The sequence below is a fragment of the Megalops cyprinoides genome, chromosome 1 (genome assembly GCF_013368585.1).
Source record: "Megalops cyprinoides isolate fMegCyp1 chromosome 1, fMegCyp1.pri, whole genome shotgun sequence".
NCBI classification, from domain to species: domain Eukaryota; kingdom Metazoa; phylum Chordata; class Actinopteri; order Elopiformes; family Megalopidae; genus Megalops; species Megalops cyprinoides.
In genome coordinates, this window is record NC_050583.1 from 16,708,544 (window position 1) to 16,720,645 (window position 12,102).

General features: G+C 40.2%; 1 protein-coding gene across 2 annotated transcripts in view; it reads left to right on the forward strand.

Moving 5' to 3' along the window:
* Positions 1–12,102, forward strand: part of ntn1a (netrin 1a) — a 62,849-nt gene that overhangs the window by 38,453 nt on the left and 12,294 nt on the right. For both annotated transcript variants that reach the window (XM_036550259.1, XM_036550268.1), the window contains exons 4-5: positions 5,035–5,184; positions 7,929–7,982. In XM_036550259.1, coding sequence (XP_036406152.1) covers positions 5,035–5,184; positions 7,929–7,982 — 204 coding nt within the window. The remainder of the gene's footprint in view (positions 1–5,034; positions 5,185–7,928; positions 7,983–12,102) is intronic.

Genomic DNA, 12,102 nt, shown 5'->3' on the forward strand with positions numbered 1-12,102 from the left:
ATACGAGCAGGACCTGTGGGTCTCCCAGCGTTACAAAGGCCCACACTCTTAATGAATTTACCACATGCCTTTCCAAAGCTTTATGAACCATCCTGTGCATAGCTACTAAATGTTCCAGCACGAGATCTCAACCCAATTCTGCATATCATAATTCAACATTATTTGAAGAAATTAAAACCAACGAACTGATTTCTATACTCCCTTCAAGTGACAAATGCAGTGCTCCGTGACAGCAATTAAGTTATTCAGTATTTATTGAACAAGAAAACCATCTCTGTGGTTTTTGGATAGAAAATTACGAGAAAAAAAGAATGTTTCATTTCCATAGGAGCTCGTTGTGGACAATTTAGAAAACCGTGCCATCTATGCAGAAACCTAAAACGTCTTTTGGCTGCCCAGAATGCTTAATGTTGTAGTTCCTAGATTTATGACTTCATCCCTCATCAGTTGCAGTGTGTACACAGATTGAGGCGGGCAAAAAACTCCCTTCAGATCATTCGTCTTCTTCCCTTCCCTCGTTCGTCCCTTCCGGAGGCCCGTCAGCAGGCTCGGTGATCTCAGAGTGCTAAAGCAATATTTGGTCGACTGTCCTGTTCAGCCCACGCCACTAGTTATTTCTTTACAGTTTGTTTGATCGCTGAGTTAATGGCATAGTTTGTACACAGCGAGTCCTGCTGAGCTCACACAGACATGGACAGGAACGCTTGTAACCGTGGGCCACAGTATGAAGGGATGCGCTTTCAATAATGTGTCTGAACGGGCCATGGGTTCAGGTCCTGGAACACTGGTGCCATACCTGCTGGCAGTGTGATTCAGCCTCTCCATGCTGGAGTGAAGTGCAAAAAGTAATCCATTTGCACAAACTGTTACACAGGTTTGAGAATAATTTGTAAAATCAATAATCTTTGGTTAACTGCCAAAGCCGCTGGTGTGGCAGGAAGCTCGCAAGTCTTGAGAGTGAAATAAAGCATGTGACAATCGAAATCGAAAGTAAAGAGAAGTGTGACCTTGACTGTTTTTCTCTCCTCTCTCTTAATGCAGTGTGTGTGTGTGTGTGTGTGTGTGTGTGTGTGTGCATTTGTGGGTAGTGCAAACACATTTTGTTCTTCAAAATGTTCTTTTGTTTGTGCAGTTGATTTTTAATTGGAGAGGCTAAAATGGAGTACTTTACTCAGGGGGCACAATAGCAGTGCCTCATCTTTGACATCAAATATCAGCCTCTGCCCAATGCTCCGTAGTAAAACATGAAGTTATCCTATGGAATGTTCCTCTTTTCCTTGAGTCCATAGTGTTTACCTCATCTCATACTGACTGATTAAACAACACAGGGTTTTTTAATTTTCTCATTTCCAGTGTACATTAGCAATCAGTTTTTTAGGGTACAGAATGTTTGGAAGGAATACTGTTCCTGATCAAAGACAGGAAAAATTGTCATTTGGAGACACAGTGTATTTCAATGAGGCTGCATGTTTAAGATGTTAGTTATTCCTCCTCTAGAGAATGTGTTTTATATTGTCACAATAGCATTTTATGAACCATAAATAACATCATTTGGTAATGGATTTAAAACATTGCTCTTTGCAGTGACTTCACTGCTTTATTTTTTCAAAATTATGTAATGATGTGTGTGTTTACAATTTACTCAGAAACACATTTTGACATGGTTTGAATGAACTGCACTGCATAATAAAGATAAATGTATTTCTACATGAAAAGCCTGCCACAGGAAAAGAGTTCAAAAATCTCCAGTCATTAAAATTGGTTTTATATTGCTAATACATGCTGTCATATTGTTAATAGAACATTTACCAAAGAGGAAAAAACATGAGAAAAACCATTACAATAAAAAATCAGATGACATTTTGTTTTCAAATTGAATTCCAACATTCTTGAAGACCAACAGAAAACCAATTATAACATCACAGAATCTTGGCTTAGTTGGCCTGTTTCCAACCATGGAAAGATTATTGTACTTGCACAAAAAATACTATACTAATGGGGGAAAGAAGTTCAAACTTCAAAGGCGAGCTTTATGGTAAATGTTTGCCAGATAGAAAATTCTCACATTGTGCAATTTTCCTTACAAGCAGCTAAAACAGATTTCCTTGAAATGTGTTCCACACTCCTGTTAATAGGGAACATTTTTTTCTATATTTATTTGAGAGCCTTCTTGCCAAGATCTTAGATCTGAAACTCCGTCTAAGCAGTGCAGTTCTTCTGCTGGGGGCAATCAGTCAGAGCTTTGTGGGGAGAAGAGAGACGTTTACAGAAAACTCAAAAACTCACCTTGTGAGGGGCAGCCTGAAAACCTTTACACGCTCATATACACACACATATAACAAAAAATCAGACTTAAAACATTTACAAAAAAGTCTATTAGGCTGTCAGACTACTCTGCACATTTGCAACATAAGAATGCAGGAGGTTTGCTCACACACAGAGGATTTCTCTGTGAACGAGAAGAGCAGGATGGGGCTGCCTATCTCCAGTCACCATCTGGAGTAGCTGTGAAGAATAGCACAGCCACTTAAAGACTAAGTGGAGAGGCACTTAAAGTCTCCCCAGGCCCCGGACACCTCGGCCAGTGTGAACCGGAGCTTACAACATCATTGTCCACCTGGACGCCATGGGCTGCATACCTTCGTTCGCTGGAAAGTTCCGTCTGTCCAGTGTGCTTATTGGCCAGACGGTTTTCAGCTAGGCATCTTTACTTACAGCTCACCTTGGTTTAATGGTCGTTGCTGGGGCTGCATGGCCATTCAGTCCATTGAGAACTCAGAGGAGAGAGGGGATGACAATGGTGAGATTTAATGGATAAAATCCACATGGCCTTTGTTGTGATTAGAGGCTAAAGGCCTTGAAGGAACCAATGGGATTCACCTCTCCCAGTGCCTTATTTAAAATGGAAACAGATTTGTCCCAACAAAGGCAACTGGATCAAACACATTACCATTTTACTTGGACTTCTAATTTATGGAACTTGGTCAGAGAACTTGTGAGAATACAGTAGAATGGTGAATATGATGAATGGAAATAAATGTTATTTCTGTCCCATTTAGACTGAATAATTCCTTGTCATCCATCCATAAATGTATGTGATATTGGGTTCAATATGAAAGAGAAGCCAGGAGAGCTTGAGAACTTGAGAGAAAGAACTTTTGAAACCCCATCCAGGTTCCATGTGATATTGTGTATCCCAAAGAAGCCACATCACATAAAAACATAATGTAACTGATCCATAGGCAATCAGACCTTTAAACTGCATAACGTATTTAGGTCTTTGGTAATTTAGCAGTGACAAGTGACACAAAACAGGGCCCAGGGACTGGTAGGCCTGAAACAAGGCATCTCTGGGGACGTACAGAGGATTGCAGAGACTATAGGTCCAGATACCTGTGAAAAATGGGCATCCACTCCCATTCTTACTTAAAATGTGACTTGTACTGTGAAGGTGCTGGCTTATTGATTATGGGAGGTGCTCTGAGATGACATAGGCTTGTTTCCATTTAGAACTGGGCTTTGTTTTTCATGTGATGCATTATTGAGAAAATTTATGTCTGGATGTTGCAGAGTGACAATGAACAGAAAATGTGGAAACATTCGGACAACTTTTTTTTTTTTATCAACCTCAGATGTGTTCAAACCTGAAAGACAGACATGCAGTCATTGAGCATTGTCTTAAGAAAGCACCCAAACAGCATTCCTATTGTGTGGCCCCACTAAAGGAATAGTGCACTCAGACAGTTACTTGACAATCTTCATGGCTCAACAGTCTGCTTCACCATCAGGATCATATCAATGGCGTAATGGTGTAATCAATACATAGACTCACAGCAAGTAAGAGCTATTGTCAGTCTCAGAGGTGTTTATGGGGCAGTCACAAGCATGTTAAGAAGAAAGGACTCACAGCTGGACATGTACACAAGGCAAAAGAAAAACAATAGTCCCAGCTGGAACAAAATGTCTCTGCAATTTTTCATTGCAGTAAAGTTGTGGTTTGGTTATGTGACATACAACATTGTGACAATGGTCTGACAACATCATAAGAAATTTTCTTTGCCTTTATTACAATGTCCTCACAAGGTTATAGAAAACAATCTTTGTAAAAGGTTGTACAGTTGTTACATACATATGCATCTAGCTAACAAATTGCACTTTCTTCATTAAACACAACCTTGTAGGAATTTTAGCCATCAACTGAAATAGTAGATATTATTGTTTGTAGCTTGTAGATCAACTGAAAAAATAAGCAATGCATTTGGGAAAAACAATATTTATTCCTCATACTGTATTTACAACCTAATATCTGCAGTGAGACATAAAGGAGATCTTGTTGATGGTTTGCATCACAGTGCAAAACATATGTCACTCCATTTCCGTACAAAGGGAGTTTCATTAGTTTGGTGAAAATCTTGTTAAATCATAACCATATCTAGTATTTTTACAATATACTTGAAAAACATATTAATATTATTCAAATTTAGGAACAATGCAAAGACAGCTTAAACTCATATTTCTCGACCTCATGACAGTGTCTTCGACACACTGAAAAGCAGTAGTTTCTGAAAGTGTGTTTAAACATCGTAGAGATATTATATCAAGTTTATGCATTATTTTAACATATTTTCACAAGGCAATGCCTTGTGTTTGTGACCTTACAAAAATACAACTGAACCAAGCAGAGACAAAATGCTCTCACAACTACACAAGACCATCCAGGGAACCTTTTTATAAAAATCATCTGGTAAGTTGGGCCAAAGTGTGGGAAAAAAAAGCCCAAAATGACTGTATTGGGGTGCTTCAGCAGTGGAGACACAGCAATGGCTGCAAGTGAAGTGCAGTGGCAGTCAAATAAGCTTCTTCTACACCCCGGCCTGCTCTACTGTCCTCTCCCAGACCCTCTCGCTGCTGCTGGACGTCTGACTGTTGTTGTTGTTGTTGTTGTTGATGTTGCTGTGGTTTATTCATGTTCTCTGTTTGTAGTAGCGTTCCTGTATTTGTTTTCTCTTACCTCTTGTCTTCTGTTCCTCACAGCATGCGATTGCCATCCCGTGGGTGCTGCTGGCAAAACCTGTAACCAAACCACGGGTCAATGTCCCTGTAAAGATGGTGTGACTGGTATCACATGCAACCGGTGTGCTAAAGGCTACCAGCAGAGCCGATCTCCCATTGCCCCCTGCATAAGTACGTGGAACAGTCTTTTTTTTTTTTTACCCCAACACGTTACTCTGCACTTCTGCTTAGCTACCCCTGGAACTCCACTAATACTTCCACTGAGACAAACTGCAAAAGCAATTCATGTGTATACATATGATATGACATTTAAAAAGTATGCTCTCTGTTACATCACTACATACGCTCATAAATATATATAGGGCAAAGGTTTCTCTACATTTCCTTTTTTTTTCCTATTCCATTGTTCCCTCAGCTGAAAATTTTGCCGTTTGACCAATGTGTTTCAAACTAAAATAAACAGACCATTAAACCAATTTCAGTGTCACATTATGTGCCTGCAGCATGTTGACAGTCCTACTGCTTATAAATCTGGAGTGTAGGGCTATAGCCAGTGATATATTAATGGTATCTACAAGCAGCAGGTTTTGGCCTGGGGAGATATAGCTGAGTTATGGCTCAGCCTGACTCAAAGGCAGCTGGCATCTGTGAAAAAGATAACAATGATAACCGCATTGTGCCCCGCTTTAATTGCCCTTTATTTTTAAACTTGAAATAAAATACGTGTTTCGACTGCCTCTTTTGCCAGTGAAATTGTGTTTGGAAATTGAACAAAGCCATTATAAAAGAACTCGTTCTGAAGATATTTTTGGCTGAGTTTCAGGAGGATAAATTAAACCTATAAACCCCCTGGAATCGGATTTCCTTGAATTTTCTGGGAAAGTAACATATATAGAGGTGAGAAACTTGGAGATATAGAAGTCCCAGTGATTAAATTGAAAATATTTAGTTTCTCATATAATTGCTAAATAATCTATTTCAATTTTAATAGCTTGATATTAAATTTAGCAATATCAAACCTCTCGCCAAGTTCAATTTTAACAAGAACGGAGTCATTACTCTGGCTACATATACCTTATAATATAGAGAGCCATAAATCCATAGGCGTCAATCCTGAGTAACAAGCTTGTTATTTAATCTGGCAAAGAGATTTGAATCCTGATCTGCTATCAGAAACTTGAGGGTCTATTAACTGCGATGTGGACAATACGCCTTTCCATATGCACTACGCTTTATTTGGCCCCCTTATTTTGACACCAGAATTCTTTCCTTTCACATAACAGAACTTGACATTTTGCAAGAGAGAAGATGCAGCAATGTAAACTCATGCAAATACTTGCAAATGGAGGGAATTGCATGGATCATGTCTGTATTACCGGCTTATCCACAGATATGGAGCATTTTCAGTAAGCATGACCTCAGAGTAGGCAATATTATAAGAAAATCCCCATATTAGAAGGCTTGTGCTGCCTCCTATCCAATTATGCATGTTTTGCTTTTCACTGCACTTTTCAAGAGACTGAAGAACTACAGACCTCCTTCCACCTACAGCTGAGCAAACTACTGCCCTTGAAAGACAATGAATTCCTCATTTAGTTCCTATGCTGTTATTCGAAGAATGAAATTTAAGCAAAACAGCAATTTTGTTTTTTTTTTATCCTTAAATAATCTGTCATAGCTCTGGCTGCATTAACTGGCAAAAGTATTACCAGAACCAAGGCCGTAACTGGGGTTTTACATTCATAAGATTTTAAATGTTTTATTAACAAGACAAAATTAATAATTGCTTGAATTTTTTTATTCAAAATTCATTTTAATCATTAAGGAAAAACTGCAGTGGGTTAAGAATAAATACTGGGCCCAAGTCTATCTCTCACTAAGATTTTCAGATGAGGCTGCAGTCAAAAGATCCACTGTCCTTCACAGCTGGAGAAAGCACATTTAATTACACCTTGGCATCCCTTTGTTAATGTTAAGATCCTCCATCTGCGCTGTATATCCATACCAGTTTTGCTAAATTACATCATCAGCCAACAGCAGATGATTGTAAATATTATATCTGATTGCTTTGCATTTTGTCATGTATTAACATGAAATCATATATCATCAGAAGACGATTTACATGGAGGCATTTTTTTCATCAGAAGACTTGATTCTTTCTTTGTTCCTTTAAGGACCTTAAGAACCTAACCTTTGCATGATGTGTAATCTTTGCTTATGTGTCTTTCACCCTTATCTCTTTCTTTTTATTCATGTGGCTTGATATCTTATCGTTTAGTACCATTGTCCTTGCTACTTCTCTTTATCCTGCGGGTTTCTTAGAGCAATAAAAAAATCATTTTTAACTTTTACCATCTTCATCCTTTGAAGAGTGATAAGGGTAGCTTTCTCCATGCATGACTTCCTTGAATGTCAACTTCCTGACACTGTGAACACATGAAAGGTAGAGAGGCTGAAAGAATCAAGTCTTTGGAAAGGAACTTTGGCCAAACTTGGGGTCACCAGAGAGGGGGAGATTATGGCCAGACACACAGCAGCTTTCTGCAAAAGGGTGATTCACTCCCCATTCCACACTCCTGTCTCAGAATAAGCAGTGATTGCATATATTGTTTCCTGTTCCCCTTTACCTAATCTCTGATTCATCTCTTCCTCACTCACCACACCTGAGGGGAGCTAAGAACTTGGTATTCTTTCATGCATCATTTATTGTGTCATTATTTGAGCATGCAGATAATAAAAAAGTGTTTCATGGTGGAATAAATGATGCTGACAAATAAAAAAAAAAAAACATTTGAGTCAGCATTTGATCCATTTTGTTATGCACCCAAGTCTAATGTATAATTTTAATGTATAACGCTAATCAAATGAGATTGCTAATTTAATTTTGTTTGTACTTTTTTTCTTTCTGGGAACAGAAATTCCTGTTGCACCTCCCACAACAACAGCAAGTAGTACAGAGGAGCCAGCAGGTGAGTATGAAATAGGAGCTCTTTAGTACAGAGGGAGAACTGTCTGAGTGACTGACTATGGGGAAGAACGTAGATTTAAGTCAGGCAGATTTAACTGCCACATGACCCAGCTTTTTTATCATATTGTTTATGATCACATTACCTTTCAGAGTTATTCATCACTGGGGATACCACTGACTAACTTTGTGAATAGTCAGGGATCGACTGTGTGCTTATTGTGAACATTTGGCTATGAGCAAAACAGAGAACTCCTACGGGCACTAAGCATTTCAAAACGCATGCTCCCAAAAGGTATGGCAGTACGCATATCAAGAGGCATCCCTCTCTCGTTTGCCTACAAGCGTTTCATAAATTATAAATCACTTACCTACAGCCGCAGGCTGAGTCTTCTTTAATCTTTCACTCTTCATCCAATTAATCTCTCTAACTGAATCGCAGTGGGGTGTTGGCACACGGCTGCTTTTTTTTTTTTTTTTTGCTTGTTGATGTTGATTTTTTTTTTTTGTTTTTATTTGTCTGAAAAGGGATTTCAGGCTTTGCCCCTCATCAGGGGATAGGCACTGCTGAAAATTCAGGACAAAAGTGCTGATTACACATTCTTCTGTCCCATTGGCCTCACTCAGAACAGGGAGCAAACAAAATCATCCTCTGTTTGCTTTTGAGGATAGATTCTGCCATTTATTAACATAAATTGAAGGCCATTTTTTCTCTTGGAAGATTTCCAAGAGCTTATGAATATCATACTATAGAGTGAATGGACAAAATAACAAATATGAAACAAACGGGCCAGATTTGAATTCTATAAGGAAAAAAACGTCTTTTATGAACAGTACTACATAATAATCTAATTTACTTATTGTAGTCTAGATTCTTTTTCAGTGGAATAGATTTCCTCTCTGACCTAACTACAGAGCGCACTATTCCTGTTATATTATTACAATATTGCCATGATGAAAAATACACTTTACACTTTATTAAACTTTATTTTTAAACAAGAAAAAGTAGACAAGCAATGTTTTATCAAATACTAATTCAGGATCATGATTTTGTGTATTTTGGATGAAACATGCAAGTAATCTTAGACAAAGGACTCAGAAACCATGGCAGACTTAAGTGGAAGTTTTGAACATGTTGTGACTGGGAGATCTCATTTCCTCGACACGTCCTCGATTCAACAAAGGTGCAGAACCTTTTTTTTTCCTGTATAATTCACCGTCTAAATTATGACGAGATTTTGTGGGAATGAGTCAGGCAAGATTACTTTGGGTTGCAGAACAGAGCTCAAAACATTGTGAAAAAAAAATGAAGAGGATGCTAAACCTCAAATGCTCCTTTCTGAGAGTCATTAAGGTTATCATTACTGGCATACCCTGCGTAGGGAGCTCATTGACAGTTTCCCTTTGCCTTTGGGTAGAAGCGAGGAGGGGAGAGCGGTTCTGCACATGCTACTAGACTGGAATTCTTGTGTGAGGAAAACAAGTGCAGCTGTTGTGAGAGTGCATCTGGGGGTCCTAATGCCTCTCTGACAGATTAAACTGTGTTGTGAAGCTTCCTCTCTCCCTTCTCCTCCTCCTCCTCCCTTCCTCTTCATCCTTTCATTCTTCCACTTGTTTTTTGCATTGACACCCATTCTATGAACCGGGGATCAACAGCGCCCTTGTCCGGACCCATTGAAGGGGCCGCTTTTGATACGTGAAAATTGTCTTTGCCTAATGGAGCATCAATTGTATATTGAGAAAGGCGTGTTTGCACCATGCGGAAAAAGCAAACAAACTCCACAACGAACAAGGCGATGCCATTATTTGGGCATGTGTTCATTTGTCATGCTGAGAACCTAACTCACTGGAGGCTCCAAGTGCTTTCATGGCAGGGTATTTACCCATGAATCCCTTTTCACCAATATGGCCCTGCAGCTGGAAAACTTTCCTCGTGTGAGATTTTCTCCTGATGTATAAATGCACCTCACTTCACATCTGCATTCTAAAATACAATTTACCTGATGTTGGTTCTTCCTGTGCAGTTACAAAAGAGTATTACAAAGGACTCCTCAAAAAGCAGGCTGCCAACCAGTTGGAAGCGATGCACGTTTCATGTTCCTCATCTCAGTGTAAGATACGAAAATAAAAAAGTGCTGTAATCTATGACACATAAATTATAGCAAGCAAGCTAAACAAACATGCACCGTCTCTGTGGATATTTCATCCCTGCTTTTCTTGATCCTGCTCTGCAGTATAAGCAGACCCATAAAATAAACAGAAGGGTATTCTGGACACAGCAGCGAGCACACCCCTTTGGATTGCTCTTGGCTCATAAACATCTCCTGAGTCGTGATGAAACCATTTGATCCACTCAATTCTAACCTAATTTGGAGAGGAAGCTTGCAGCATATTTCAATAATATCAGTCCTTTTCATCTTATATATCAGGCTGTGTTTTAGTTTTTTTTTTATTATTAATTGCATGGCTTAATACACCAAGTTTTGTTGTCGTGCGAGCTCGGTAAATCAAGCAGGCGGAAAGGTGAGGGAAGCAGACGGACAGACAGAGGCTCTTCCACACCCCGTGCGGGCACTCCACGGCGGGCAGACTGCCTGCTCGGGACCACCCACACGCTGCTTGGCAAACATACATCACCGCGTTTCAAACGATAGCCCACCTCAGGAACGATGCGGTGTTTGAAAAATATGATCTCACCGTACGTGTAATTTCAAACAGATGTGATCTCCTTATCAGGGCCCTGTATCTCTCTCCCTCTTCCCCCTCCTCTCCATCTCCCGCTTGCTCTTTGCGAAGCGCTCAGTGAAAGGAGTAGCGAGCTGGGCCTGCAGGCCTCCCGGCTGCCTGGTGTGTTGCGGGGCAGGAGAGACGGGCCGGGCGGACAGCTGTGCGGCAGGTGCCTACCGCGCAGCGGAGGAGAGCTATTCATTTATCTTTAGCACTCAGCCCCCCCCCTCCTGACCACAGCGAGCAAGGAATGCACCCAAAATACCTCGGCGAGAGAGAGAGAGAGAAAAAAATCTAAAATTGCACGTCCAGGACAAAACACATATTGTTAAGAGGTCATGAATGGTGTGAGAGGATGCTTCTGTTGTAACTGCTGTGGTTTGTGGAAGCCGCCCTCCACTGCCACGTAATGAGAGAGGGGTGAGTGGCGACAGTGATGATGGTTGTCGTCATCATCAGCATCATGAGCTCTTGTCTGCAAAGTTACGCTCACCTTTAAATTGCTCATGGATCCGGTGAACCACTCCCAAGTTTTTTTCTTTTTTTTTTCCGGCCAGGGTTGCACAGCCATTTGCAGCTTTGTCCTGCACAAAACCACATGGTTGTGTCATGGGACGTTGTTACAAGCTTTTAGTGGGAAGGAAAGAAAGACGAAGAGAAATATCACTGTATTACAGTGTCATCATTAATACTCAGTATAAGTTTGATTTATTGCTCCGCATACTTGGTCCTTTTTCTTAGAATGTAAAAACACTGGCGTCAGATGAACTTCACATCTGTATACTGGGAGTGAGCCAAGAACACTGCCCACTGATTCCACTGAAACTCCCTTTTTCTAGGATACAGATAATTCAACTCTCACTTCATCCTTCTAAACGAAGCCCCGCTGCCCAGAAAAAAACAAACCTACAAACATCCAATTAAACATAAACATGGTTTTCAGTTCGGGAGTACCTTGGCTGTGTTTTAAATTTAACTTTAGCATATTATTTCCTTATGTTATTAGAGCCCAAAAAGGAAAAAAAAACCTGTCCCTTTGGAGAAAGCCCAGCCCCTTTCATTCCCGGTTCCAGCAGCCCCAGGCATTGGCTATAATCTAATTACATGCTTTATTTGCAGCCATTTGTTATTCAATCAGTCTCGTTCTGTAAGGAGAAAGGCCTCCTTCAGTGCGCTTATTTACACCTTATTGTTTCAATACACAGGTCTGTGACTGGGCCACCAGTCTGCGGGTCCTAACACAACAGTTGTCTATTTCAGATGAGATCCAACTAGCACATTGACCTTAGGTCATTTCTGCCACGATTTGGGTTCGCCCTCAAGCCAAAAAGAGCAGGCTTCCTGCGTACTCTTTCTGCCTCCGTACCAAAATTGGAGTTAAAAACAAGCGTTTGTTC